Source organism: Nestor notabilis, unplaced genomic scaffold (assembly GCF_000696875.1).
Source record: "Nestor notabilis isolate BGI_N333 unplaced genomic scaffold, ASM69687v1 scaffold21313, whole genome shotgun sequence".
Lineage (NCBI taxonomy): Eukaryota > Metazoa > Chordata > Aves > Psittaciformes > Psittacidae > Nestor > Nestor notabilis.
This window is the reverse complement of record NW_009922671.1, coordinates 16375-30548: the sequence shown is the minus strand read 5'-3', so window position 1 is coordinate 30548 and position 14174 is coordinate 16375. Positions and strand designations below refer to the sequence as shown.

The 14174-nt window shown below is 48.5% G+C and overlaps 1 protein-coding gene across 1 annotated transcript in view; it reads left to right on the top strand.

Annotated features, from left to right (window-relative positions):
• Positions 1-331: 331 nt before the first annotated feature.
• Positions 332-14174, top strand: part of ELL (elongation factor RNA polymerase II) — a gene marked incomplete at its 5' end in the record, with an annotated part of 25740 nt that continues 11897 nt past the window's right edge. The window contains 5 exons of the mRNA XM_010011746.1: positions 332-379; positions 5938-6059; positions 6345-6508; positions 9399-9652; positions 12474-12598. Coding sequence (XP_010010048.1) covers positions 332-379; positions 5938-6059; positions 6345-6508; positions 9399-9652; positions 12474-12598 — 713 coding nt within the window. The remainder of the gene's footprint in view (positions 380-5937; positions 6060-6344; positions 6509-9398; positions 9653-12473; positions 12599-14174) is intronic.

Genomic DNA, 14174 nt, shown 5'->3' with positions numbered 1-14174 from the left:
AGCTGAGCTGCTCCCTGCCGGAAACAGGGGGCAGGAGGGAACTTGGTGTTGCCCATCAGGTGTCATCTCGGAGCTGCCCCTTTCCTGACAGGAGGGACCATTGAGGAAGTTACAGTTTAATCCTTTTTTCTAGGTACAAAGCACTGTTTCAGGATTTTGTGTGTTTTGGGGTTTTTTTTTGCTTGGAATATACTTCCCCAAAGCTTTTTCCTTTAAAAATAGGCAAGTAAAAAGCACAGGTGAAAGATCCAGTCAGTGGGTTTTGGCAGCGAATGTCGGAGCTTTAACCTTCTCTAAGGTAATGTCTCTTTTTTTCCACTTGTTTTTGTAGGATGCTGTGACATCAAAACCAGTAATCCAGTTTCAAGGAAGCCAAGGGGTAAGTTCCTGTGTGGGTTGTCTTGGAAAGTTCCTCGCTGGCTTGTACAAGTAATCCAAGTGAGGTGTGTGTTCTGGTGCCTGTCCTGTCCCTGTGCAAAGAAGGATGCTCTGCTTTCTGCAAGGGAGAGATGTGAAGTTGTTTTCTCCCCTTGCTACATCCATCACACCAGCAGCACCCGCGTTGCTGGTGGGGGATTCTGGCTCTATAAGGCCATGCTGTTGGGCAGAACAAGGCAAAGGCGAGTTTGCTGGTGGCAGCACTGTGGTGGGTGCAGCGATCCATGGAAACCCCGTGTCCCGAGGAAAGGCCATGTCTCCTGGTGCAGGACTTCACGGGTGCCAGTTCCTGCCAGAGGCTGCTCTAAGTGGAGCTTTATTTAAGACACACATCTAAACGCCCGTGCCATGTCTGTGAGTACCACAATATTGTACATGGAGGAGTTTTACTTCTCTAACTTCTGTGCCGATGACTGAACTCCTCCAAGATTATTGATACTCGAAACTGTCCTGGCAGTCACTGGCAATGCTGAGATTTAACTGGTCAATAACACAACTCCTTAGTGAACCTTAAAATGACATTTATGCACCTTTTAGCTACAAAAGGTGCATGTTTACCTTTAGTGCTCTGCATGAGAAACCTGGAGAGGGGCTTTGGACAAGGGATGTAGGGACAGGACAAGGGGAATGGCTTGAACCTGCCAGAGGGGAGATTGAGACGAGCTCTGAGGCAGAAGCTCTTCCCTGGGAGGGTGCTGAGGTGCTGGCACAGGGTGCCCAGAGAAGCTGGGGCTGCCCCATCCCTGGCAGTGTTCAAGGCCAGGTTGGACACAGGGGCTTGGAGCAACCTGCTCTAGTGGAAGGGGTCCCTGCCCCGGGCAGGGGTTGGAGCTGGGTGAGCTTTAAGGTCCCTTCAACCCAACCCAGGCTGGGATAAAGAAGGGGATTGTTTTGTTTTAAAGAATCTGAACTCAGCTGTAAGTAACTCCTTAATTTATTATAGTGGTGCAATAAACCTTTCAAAAAGGCTTGAATTAAGTAAGCACTAAAGTCTAGTCCTTGCCCATATTTTACCTTGGGGTATTAATCTTTGCATTCTAACAAAACCTTGCAGGAAAGACATGATTGTTATCAGAAGTTAAGAAGAAAAATCCAAACTTTCTTGTCCTGGGAAATAAAGCAAGGAGCAATTTCCAGGTTTCTTTTACTTTGTTGACAATGAAACTTGCCGGAGAGCTCAGCCGGAAAGCTTAGATAAAAATCTGCAACTGCACTTGGGCAAAACGAGAGGCGAGTGACAAGGAAAACCTTTCAGGCTGTGTGATTTGTTGTTACTAGATGAGCAAACAGCTCTGCATGTAATGAAGGGGCTGCAAAGGCTTCCCTTTCCCTTTGTAGAGCACCTTGTGAGGATCTTCAGCCAACTCTTCCTGTCAAACTGCTTAAGTTCTAGAAATGCCTCTTCTCTTGCTCAATCTTCCTCCTAAAGGGAAATGTAGGAGAATGAATCAGAGCAGCTGAAAACGCTGCTGTGCCTCAGCCCCGGCGCGCTCCATGCAGTGGGGTTCACACGGAGCTGAGATCCAGGGTTGTCAGGTAAACCCAAAGAAAAGCAGTTTAAGTGGATGCAGTTCCTTAGAAGAATGAAAGATATTTTGAAACTGTAGTTACTTTATTAAAAAAAAAAAGAAAAAACCCCAACCCAATCCTATTTAATGCACTGAATTGTATTTGAGCCCGTCGCTGCCGGAGAAGCGTGTTTTGGTCCCTGGTGGTTCCAGTCCAGGGGAAGGCAGTGGGGAGAAGCAGCACGGTTACATCCCATGTGCCACTTACAGAGCATCGTGGGTGAAGGAGGACGTTGGCAACTCAAGCTGACCTCTGCTTGCCTCATCCTCAGCTCTTTCATTAATTGCACCGTCGAGTAAAGGGCAAAGGTAGAGCTTTGAGGAAAGTGAGCTCCAGCTTGACAGGGGCGGATAGAAAGAGCTCTTTGTCCTTTTAGTGTTATTTTTACTGGGTATGACAAGAAGCTGCAGCTCAAAACCATCTGGGTTGAAGTGTAGTAGTCGCATCGGTCAGGATTGTGCCCTGCTTTGAGGAATTAGCACTGGGGCTTAAATGCTCTCCAGTGACCCAGCAATGGGACTGGAAGGATAATGTCAGGGATGTAACAAGGTCTCAGATTCAGATGATGACATTAAAAGACATTTGTTTAGGTGCTTGGTTTTGGAATACACTTTCTTCCTCTCTACCTTAATTCCCCAGTATGTTGCCTTCCTGCTTTGCTTCCTGAGAAATATTGCTGTGGATATTTCCCATTAATGCTGGGGGGTGGTAGCTTTTGGATGGAGCACAAATGGCAGCGTGTGACTTCAAGCAGTGTCCAGTGATAGGAGATTTCAATAGTGGGACTATTCTGTGTAAATACGCCCCTTGCAAGAAGGGAAAACTTAAAGTACTTGAGGATTAGGGGAGGCAGGACATAAGAGTTTAAAACAAACCCCTGCTTAATTTAATTCTCTAGAAGCCTTTAAATTACTGTGTCCGTCTTTTTTACCTGTTCCCAGTGTTAGTCTGAGGAATGCTGTCAAGGATGCTCTTAGCTTCTAAGACACAGCTTAATACTCAATTAACCAGGGAAGGGAATTTCTTGGGAATAAAACAGCAGGTCAGGGAGTTGGCAGCTTGGCCAGAGGAGCATGTCGGTGGTTCTACCCCCAGAAAAAAGCTGTTGCAGTGCTTGGATCCTGGTCTTCCACATGGATCCTGGTCTCCCTCATGGATCCTGGTCTGGATAGAGGCTGGCAGGAGTTTCCCAGTGTGGATGGCGAATGATCTGTGCCTGGTCTCATTTCTTCACAGCACTGCTGCTCTTGTCCCTGCCTCTTTCTCAGCACAATAATCTGTGCAATAATCAGCATTTCAACAGTAGTAACAGGGTTGTAATTAGCCAAGTGTTGCTCTGCTTTGAGCCGCTCAAGTGGGACTCTGTGGATAGGCCTTAAGAGCAGCACCTGCTTGTTCCTATGTCATCAAGCTGGGTTTTCTTGGATAGTTCTGTGCAGTTTAATGCAATCTTGAGCATTTGGCTCATTTCAACGTGTGTGCAAATGAGAACGTAAGAGCTGGAGCACCAAAGCGTTACAAACGGTGGTAGATGGTGCTTGTAACCGTGCAAGAAAGGCTGAAGAGGCTTCTGTTTCAGTAGAAGCATGTGCAGAATTCGAGCCTGGGTTGGGTTGAATTTGCAGGTGCTGATTGGGAGTGGGGAGAGAAGGGAAAGAACTGAACCGGGGCTGAAAACCCCCTTCAGGTGCCAAATACATGGATGTTTGTGCAGCTCTTAAATAGGAGTTAGGAACAAAACACCTGAACGTGACGTGATTGGAAAATCTGACGTTTGCCCCCACTTCTTGGGGTGAACTTGTGCTGGTGTGAATAGAGGAAGGTGAAGTTGCCCTTCAGAACGAGCTGTACACAGATGAATATTGCTTGAAAGAAGAAAACCAGAAGTAACATCTGTACGGAGCTATTTTTAAGTGTCTATGGTTACTGGTGTAATAGTCGGTACCAAAATTAGGGCTCACTCAAAGCAGTTACCATGCTGCCTTGGTGGCTTGAGAAACCTTCTGGTTCAGCTAAAAATAATTCCTAGATAACGGCCAGTTTGCACACACGAGACTTTCCAGTACTGCAGCGAGAGCGTTGCCACCGCTGCGACCGCCAGAGGGGATGGAGACGAGCTCTGGGCAGAAGCTCTTCCCTATGAGGGTGCTGAGGCGCTGGCACAGGGTGCCCAGAGAAGCTGTGGCTGCCCCATCCCTGGCAGTGTTCAAGGCCAGGTTGGACACAGGGGCTTGGAGCAACCTGCTCTAGTGGAAGGTGTCCCTGCCCGGGGCAGGGGTTGGAGCTGGATGGTCCCTGCAACCCAAACCTTTCTGTGACACTCTCACTTCTGACTTGTTTTACATCCCTTGAAGAAGCTGCAGAAACTCCACAGAAATGCCCGAGTCGGGGCTCTGGGAGCAGCTGCTTTTCACAACAGTAAATCAGGAGCTGGGGGGAAGTTATTTTAGTGTGTGAATACATGATTCGGTTACATCCTCCGGGTTTTATTTGGCAGCCCCATCGCGTGATCACAACTCACTCGAAGCAGGATGAATTCACCTTCTTGCCTTGTTGCCACTGAATTAAGCAGTGAGTGAACAGTGCTGGCTGTGAAACCCCCCCAGTCTGCTCCTCATATCCCTGTGACCTGGTGCATGTTCTCAGCTCGCTCCGAAAGCAGAAGAGCATCTTGGTTCTTGTGGCTGGGTGGGGGCAGAGGGTGCAGGGACAGATTAAGGGCTCAAGGCTGTGGCACGCGTTTGGCCGGGTTGATAACAGGGCTCCGAGTTCTTCCCTGATCGCCACCAAATCTGCTCCGAGTATTTTCAGATGTGGACCTTGGGGCTGCGTGGGGGATAGTTTATCCTCCTGTCTCCGGGGGAAGCCTGCCTTGGGGCTGGTCTGCACGGAGGGTACGTGGAGAACAGCTCGGCTCAGCACAGGTCACAGAAGCGCTTCCTGACGTTTCTGAGAACATCCCTGTGGTTTAGCAAAGTGCACGGATGCTCTGGGCTTCCAGGCTGCTGCAGACAGCTGAGGGCAAACGGAAACCACCTAGAAACCCTTCTGGACCAGTAGCTGTCTTACATGGAGCACAGTCATACGTGGATGCCACGAGCTGGTTTGCTGGGCGTGTATATTTTGTGCATATATGTGGCCATCTGGGTAAATATAAATCTGTGTGGTGGAGTGGAGCCTAAAATAGCTTGAAGCTGATGTTCCTTCTGCCTCGTTTTCTGGAAGCCATCTTCATTATCAAATATTGAGGAGGTAGTAGAGCTTGGACACCGAGATGTCTGTTGGCTCTCGAGTGCAGAGGGACACAGTTTGCTTCCTTTTGGAACAAGGAATGGCTGGGGGAGAGCAGCAGCGCAGGTCGCTGCGGGGTGTCTGTGGAGCACACTTCATGCTTGGTTAACTGTTGTGTTCAGCAGCAGTGGCACACTCTGCTGTGGGCCAGGAGCTCTCCTTGTGGAATTAGAAGCTCCTAAAAAAGAATGAGCGTGTTACCTGGTGACCTGGAGGGTGCTGGGGTTAGTGCTGCATCACTCCTTCGGAAGGAACAAGGTGCAAGTGCTTGAAATTGAATATGAACACTGGTAGCAAGTCTGTTTTGAGCCTGAATCAATAGAATTGGGTCAGATTCTTAGAACAAGGTTATTGTGGGCTCCACTTTGAAAAGCAGCAGGCTGCCAGCTTGGGTCTCTGTTCTTTTACACACAGAGCTGTCTTTTTAGCTGTTCTCTGCATCTGTCTCCCTGTTACCTTATCTTTTATGGGCACAGAGTTGTGTGAAGCTGAATCCTTCTTGTAGCTCCTTGCTGTGTGCAGCAATCCCCATGCTCGCAGTGTGCTGCCAAATGGCTGAAAGCATAGTGAGAGCAGGACAACTGAATTTGTGGTAGCGTGGGCTGCCCAAGTGACCAAGATTTCTCTCCCTCCAAACAGCACATCACGATCCCGAGGCCTGATCGCCCCACGGAAGTGAGGACTTTCACATTCTATCTCTCCAACATCGGCAAGGACAGCCCCCAGGGGAGCTTCGACTGCATCCAGCAGTATGTCTCTAGGTGAGTGGGACATCAACACAAAAGCCAGCCTTGGGTTTACCTTATCTTCTGTAGAATCTTTTCCCCATCAGACTGAACAAAACTTAATACCTCTTCTTTCTTTTTAGTGTCTCTTGAATGTGTTTCTGTGTATTTTGGGTAAGGAGGCACTCGCAGAAGAATCATTTCACATCTCAGCTTCTTTCTGCCCTCTCCTGTATTTAGATAACGCAACCTCTGTTGTTCACCAAAGATGTGCCCGTTTGCAGTGTTGGGAGTATCTCTTCCATTGCATTTCTTTTGCAGCAATGGCAATATCCATTTGGATTGCCTTGGAAGCATACAGGATAAAATCACCGTGTGTGCTACCGACGACTCCTACCAGAAGGCGAGGCAAAGCATGGCCCAGGCGGAGGAGGAGACTCGCAGCCGGAGCGCTATAGTCATCAAACCTGGGGGGAGATACGTAGGTAAGCAGCAGCTGGGCTTGGGGTGTCTCCACCAGCTTCTGAAGTCAGACACTGACCTTTGTCTGCGTGACCATGGAAGTCTTTAGTACCTGAAAGTGATTTACTGGGGTGCTATTCTGCTTGTATTGTGACTTCCATGGCTTCCATTTTCACCCTAGAACGTGTGTGGTGGTGTTTGTGTGGCCTCTGAGGGTCGTCTGTGTGCATTCACGTTGGTACCCGGTGTTATTTCCTCTCTGTCCCGTGCTGATGCTGAGAGCATCAGAAGCATCTGTGCTCCTAGAAGAGTCAGCTACAGTGTGCCACTGCTGTTGTCACACATCTGGGGTGTGCCTGCACTTGAGGCCGTAGCCTGCAACATTTAGGGTGCAGATACAGTGCCCTTGTGTTAATAAGCAAAGAGACTAAAGCAGTGCTGCTCACTGCAGCCTTACACAAGCCATCTGAGTGTGACAACGAAAGGAGAATGTTAGGGGAGGGAAGAAAACTGTGGCAAGTATCAGTGGGTTGCAGAAGGAGCCTGCAGAGACCTAAGTTTGAGCTCAGGTCCCTGCTTAGCCTCAGTCTGCTCAGGTCCCTGCTTAGCCTCAGCCTGGTCACAAACTTAGGGCACGAATAGCGAGCAGAAGGCAGAATTTCAGGTTGGTGTTTTCTGAGCCAGCTGTTTCTCCTGCAGCCCATGTGATCTGTAGCCAGTCTCTTTGAGCACGTCTGTGATGAGAATGGTGAGTTGCAAAATGTAGAGCTGACCCTGACTCATTGTTTTATCAGCCAAGTGCTCAGAGCTGGGACGATAGTAATCAGGAAGGAAATGCATCAATTTCCTGTAGACTAGAAGATTATTTTGTTTAGCTGTGTATCTGAGAACATTACAGTAAGTGGATGGAGTTGTTGGGCTCGTGAGGGAGAAGATTCTCCAAGCAAATTGCTTCCCGGAAAGATGGAGCAAAAGTTCTGGCTTAAAAATACTCTTGCTAAAACTCCTGCTCTGAGACGGGGGCACAGCCGTGTAGAAAGCAGTGCAGTGGAGTGCCTGCTGCATAGAGCAGATGCCAGCGTTCCAGCCAGGACAGGGGCACTGCTCCAAGAAGGAAGAGTCTGGGCAAGGACAGTCTCTGGTGGGATGCGCACATACGTGGTGTGCCAGTGCCAGCACTGGTTCCCCTGCAGGCTGGGCTGGAGGGAGAGGCCTGGGTCTCCCATTGCCGTGAGAACAGGGAGCTCAGCACTGAGAGCTCAGTGGAGTCCTTCCAGGCAGCTCAGATGGGGAAGGATTTATATGAAAGGTTGAAACCTGGAGATCAACAGAACAGTGTAGATGGGAACTAACCCTTGGGTGAATACATGTGTAAATAAATAGCTGATACACCTGCAGGGGATGCATGTGCCCATGCACACACTAAGTGTGTGTGTGTACATCCGTGTATGTGCACATGTTTAAGTAGTTCAACATTGCACGTTCTGGCTTAACTGAGTTTTCTCTCCTCTCGTTGTGCATTTTGGCTCTCGCCTGGAGTGGGAATGTCCCAATGTGTTTGTGCTGTTCAGGACCTGGCGAGAGCAAAGCTGACGAATCTTCTCTTGTCCCATTTCTGGAAGTGAAGGCCAGCTGATCTCTGAATTCGGGGATGTTTAACGTGTGAAGTGTTGTTTTGCTCCCTCTGGTAGCTCAGCCCTGCCGCCGGTGGCTCACACTCACTTGCATCAGCGCGGTGCGTAACTGAGAGCAGGAAATGGGACTCAGTTGTGCAATCTGCATTTCAGTAAACCAAACCCTGCACACAACCAGCAGCATCTTCAGATGACTCAGTGAAAACGGCTTCCTAGCAGTGCAGAACTGCCATGCTCAACTGAACCTCCCAAGTTCTTGCAGTTACGCTGGGAGTTTGTCCCAGGGAAGGTCACTTGCTTGATCCAGGGTGGTTTTTGATTGCGTGTCCCTGGTTCAGACCTCAGAACCTACACATTTTCTTCTTTTGATTTGCTTGTTGTACCTTTGGTAGCAGGAACCTGGCTTCGAGACCTGTTTCTGTGTTCAAAATAGTAAAGCCCTTTGGTTTGTGTTTTCCCAAGTGATGTGGGACTTGGGTGAGGGCTTTAGTTAAAGCTGGTTTTCCATAGGAATGGGAAATACGAATTCTTGTAGGATGCTGTCAGAAACCAAGAACCACATTTGGGAGAGAGTTGAGGAAGCTGCCTCTGAGGGCTCGAGATGAACTTTTGAGGCAGCTTTATGTTCTCACGTGTATGGGAATGTATCGGAGGGCAAAGCAGTTGTTACTGCAGGGTGGAAGGGGTTATTCTATTAGACCAGACAGTGCACTAATGAATAGGCTAACGCTGAATGTATCAGTGTTAGACCCCATTCATGGGGCTGTGTTTGGCAGGGGGAAGGGAGGTGGACCCAGCCCCATAAAGTTCCTATTGTTCTAAAAGCAGAAACATCTGCTGGAGTGGCGTTTGTGCTGAGCTCAGCAGCAGGGAGCCGCTCCATCACCAGCTCTGCTCTTTCCACTCCAGATTTCCACTCGTCTACATAATAATGCAGAATTTTCTTCTCATTGGGAGGGAAAAAATGGTTAGATTAAGCGTGGGGATACATGCACTTGGGATAAATGAAAAGCTGGCAAACAAAGAGAGCTTTATATAAGCTTGTGGCCAATAATACTCAGGTTTCCAGAGCTTGGTGTTGCTGTTTACTTATTACAAGCTTGTCATGAATCATAAAACTCAGGGGATGCTTGTTGCAGATGGAGTGTGCTGGTTGTGTTTGTCCTTCGTTGTCATCTTCTGGCACTTCAGTTGGTGTAATGAACTCCATGTACATGTTGACAGACCACTGGCCTTTGCAAGGTGACTGCTGCACTTCACTGTTCTCATCTCATTTTAGGCAAAAAGGTTCAGATGCGTAAACCTGCACCAGGAGCTTCCGATGCTGTTCCCTCCAGGAAGCGCCCAACGCCAGTCAACCTTGCCAGTGCAATAAAGAGGGGCAATAGTGCCATTTCTCAGAGACCCTTCAAAGATAGGGTTGTGCACTTACTGGCACTAAAGCCTTATAAGAAACCTGAACTTATTCTCAGATTGCAGAAGGATGGACTTTCTCAGCAGGACAAGGATTTGCTGGACAACCTTCTGCAACAGGTTTGTACTCTGGTAAAGGGAAACGTCTTTCAGGATGGTGGTACCTCTGTGTTAGTCTGAGAGTAACCTGCGTGTCTCAGAGCTGCAGCCAAGTGTTCTCTGAGGCTGTGACCAGCTGCACTTCACATGAATTGGACGTACAACACTCGTGTGTACAGCTCGGGTTGGGTGCCCCCAGCTAAGCTGCATGAGGGCAGTTCACCAGATCAGCTGCTTAAGAGGAACACTTGTGGTTGGTCGTGGGGAGAATGAGCTGACAGAGGCCCTACGAGCTGTTTGATTTGTTATAACCTATAAATCTATATATTTTGATTAACATGGGCGTAAGGGAGCACGTTCTGTCTCAATCATGTAAAGCTTCCTATGTGAAGGAGAAAACACGTCCCTTCTCCGCAAAGCTTTACATGTTCTTTGGATTGTTCAGACCTTTCCTGCTTAGAAGTGCAACTGGTTAGGTGTGAAGATCAGGCAGCTTCTTGCAAAGCATATTATTTGTATGTCAAGTGTGAAAGCTGTCTCCAAGCTGAATCAGTTCTTAACACTTTGAGTCATGTTGAAGGTGCCATTTTAGGAATTGCAGTAAATACCTTTATTGCTCTCGCAGTGCAGAACACATCATGGGGATTTATTTCAGTGCTGCAGCTGCCCTCTTCTGTGCTGGCTGGTTTTTACCTCCCTTCCTTTCTGAAAGGAGGAGGCAGTGGGGAGTGAGTTTGCCCAAGGGCACGGGGCAGCTCATGTTGAAAATGAGAGCTGGCACAACTCGCACCTTCCCCAGGTGTTCATCCAGCAGCGCTCACGTTCTGCTGAGCACCCTTCCGAATGCTATAAATAGCTCTGGGGCTCGAACTGCTCTTTCTGATCATGACCCATCCGTGATGCTCCGCACACTGCGGCGCGTTCGGCTCTGTTGGGCTAAATGCTGATCTGGCTGTAAACATGTTGCTCGTAAACTTAATCTCCTTTCAGTGCTACCAGGGCTCCCGTCCACAAGCAGGCACAGATAAGCTAAAAATTACAGGCTGCATTAAAGCTGCGTGTCTAAATACGTCTAGGTGTGGGTTTCGTTGTACTCTTGCATCTCTCAGAGGACTCTCTGTTCCTGCTGGCCTTTTTGCCTCATTTTGCAAGGTTTCTATTTTTGGGAAGCCCGGGGTGGAGCTTGCACAGTCCCACACCAGCAAAACAAGGAGGTAGCAGCTCTCAGCCTCTGTGCAGAGAAAATGTGAGGAGTCTTCTGCTCGGGGCCTTGCCGAGCACCAGCAGGAACCAGAGAGATTCCCAGAGAGGTTTTGCTAAGGAGCCTGGCTTTGCTGTTGTCTCTTGGGCATGTTTGGGATATCTCAGTGTAAAACACAGCTCAGATTCTGCTTGGATTTTGGCTCGGGGTTTTGGAAGGGTGACAGAACTGAAAGGAAAAACAAAGTGTTTGTCATGTAAACTGATAAGTGCTTTCTATTTTTCACTTATCAGGAGGGCTTTGCTGTGTGAGTTCGGCAGCTTTTTGCTTTGCAATTCATGGAGGTTTAATACTGGGTCACAGTCTCCCTAAAGCAAAAGCAGAGGAATTAACAGCATCTTGGGTTAATTCAAGGCTTTTCCCTCCTTCACTTGCTTTTCTGAGTCTTCCTGCTGCGTGGATAATAGAGCTTCCTTAGCACGACCATCTCCCGGCTGGGGCGAGCGGAGCAGAACACTGATCCTTACCCACCTGCACCATTCCTCCCCTGACTGAATACAACCAGCTTCCAGTTTCAAGTTGTCAAATGGGGCGGCTGAAGCAGGATTTTGGGATGCAAGTTTCCCAGCTGTGGGCACAGCATTTGGCACCTCCCTACCCCTTCAGAAACACTAATGTAAGGCTGTTTTCTACGCCTGCAGTGCTGAGACAGTGGCTGTGGAAGCTTCACTGGGGCTTTGCTTTGTGCTCACACTGTATTATCAGCCGTGTAACCAGCAGCAAGAAGTTAAATTCTCAGTCCAGCTGTGGAAAGACTGATCCAAGTGGGATAACTCTTAACAAGTAGTTTCCATTCTAATACCATTCCGCTGGTTCCAGCGGTGGTTCCAGGCCATGCAGGCCCCGTGCCGGGCTTTGCAGGGAAACTGCAAGTGACAGGATTGGGTAAAGTGTCACAAAGCTGCTGGTGCAAGTGCACTGAGCGAGCTGCAGCGTGGGATTTAGGTGCAGTGTAAAACCCTGGCTTCTAAGCTGGTAATCACAGGTTTTGCTCTTGTCCTGAAGCACCTTAGCAAGGTTCTCCTCTGAAATCCAGCAGCTGATCCCAGTGCACTGAACCACACGGTGGGATCTGCAGGCTCCCCGCTGCACTATTTCTACAAGGCATTCCCTTCACTGCTGCTTGAGAAAGTCCCTTTTCTGTCCCTGTTTTGCTGCTTGCTCAGGAGAGATTATCTCTGGCAATTGTTAACTAAGCTGTCGCCGCGAGAGTTCCTGCATCAGCTAATGAACTGCTGCAGCCGGGTTATCGGGCAGGGCTGAGAAGTGAACTGCCTGTTCCCAGGAGGGGTTATTTCCAGGTATTTCCATAAACTGCTGTTGGACTGTTCCAGACTATCCAAGCTGAATAATCACTTTAGGTAGGACTTGTTTCCCAGTAAACGAGGGCAGTGCCAAGGCAAAAGGCAAGGCACAGTTTGATAAAATCATCTAAATAATTAGCAAATGCAGTATAAAACCCCTCCTTGTTCTCTGACACTGAACTGCTGCAGCATTCCTACACCTTTGATCTCTTTGGTTAGAAGAAGTGAGAAGATGAAACCCTAACAGGCTTTCTTTTTCACATTCCTTTTGTCTCAGGTGGCAAATTTGAGTGCCAAGGACAGCACTTTCACACTGAAAGACTGTGTATACAAGGAAGTGCAGAAGGACTGGCCTGGCTACTCTGAAGGAGATCAGCAGTTGCTGAAGAGGATACTTGTCCGGTAATTATTCCATCTTCTCTGTAATGGCATCTGGAGCTTGAAAGTTCTGGGCCAGGTCAGTTGCTATAATCGGGGTACCTGAAGTCAGAGCTACGGTAAGTTGAGCGTTCGACTTGGTTTAACATCAGGTAAATCTCTTTGTCATCCAGGCAGCTGTAGAAGCTGACTCAAGTTGACTCTCAAAGTGGATGCACTCTTCACATCATCCTAGGTTGCCTTCAATCGTGATGCTAAAAACTAGGGGGAAAACATGGATGGGAAGCAAAAGAGATTACAGTTCAAGTTAACGGTGGCTTCAAATCCTGGGGGAGAAATGGATTGAGGCAAACGTGTCCAGCTCAGCTCTCCATTGAAACTCTCCTTGCCTTTTTCCATGTCTTCTTGTACATGGCTTCCTGTGCAGGCTGCCACGTGTGTCAAGGCAAGGAGAGAGACGTTGCAGCCCCGTCCCCCATCCTCAGCTGCTCTTTTCCAGTGGGTGTCCTTGTCCCCCTTGAGCTATTTGCTTTGGAGACTTTGCGGCTTCATTTGTGTCCTGTTACTTGGATGTTGGTTTCCTGCGTGGTTCTTGTGTTTGTTGCATGTTCTGTCAGTGGTACAGTCATCAGGCAAGAGCAAGACTTGGTTGAAGGAAGGGATGTGTGAGAAAGCAAGAGGTAGTTCTATAGAGGTAACATCCCTAAAATACCTGCTGGGTGTCCTGTTGCCCATCCAGCCTAATCCTCTGTCCAGGGGATGCCTGTTCTCATGTTCCTTCCTGAAAACAGCCTTTACGAGAGTGAGTTGATAGGTTTGTCTCCTTAGTTGCTGAAGATTTTTTTCCTCTGCGGATATTTTTCCTCAGGGGAACCTCCAAGCTTGGAAGCTTCTGGCTGGCAGGCAGCAGGGGAAGAGTGGATCTCTCAGCTTCCTAAAGGAGAGCTCTGCTCTGAGTGTTTCTGTTTCCCTCTCTGGCTTTGTGGTGTGTTTGTACTGACTCGGTCCAGGTTTTGTAAGGCAGATAGAGACTTCACTTGGTTTTGAGACTTACTTGGTTGCACTTTTGGTATAGCTGAAGTAGAGCGTGCTCTGTTTGAACAGTTTCCATGATTTGAAAGCACAATTGTCTCGGAGATGAGACTTTGTTAAACCAACAGAAACTTGCATTTAAAGTGCTTTGGTGTGCTGAAGAGAAATCAGACTCATTTAAAAGGCCTGGATGTTGAATTAGAATGAAAAGGAAGCATCTAACTGCCGTGGAGTCCTTAAGGCTTCCGAACGAGTGAATTTCTCCCTGTCAAAAGCAATGTTTACTGCTTCTTTTCTAGAATTGTGGCATTCGGTTATGCAAAGGTCTAAAAATAGCCCTTGGGAAGGATGTATTGAACTGTGCAAACAAAGCCCCGCTTGGGCAGTGCAGGTAATGAGGCTCCAGAGTGGAAAAACATGCAGGGCTGAAGACAGTAGAAAAACCACCCCGAGAAAGGGCACAAGCCCCGGACGCAGCCTTTACGTAGCTGGCGGAGGCGGCCGCGGTTGCCTGGATCCAGCCAGTTGTTAAATGGCCCCTTGGTTTTCAGGTCCATTTGTGGTTCAG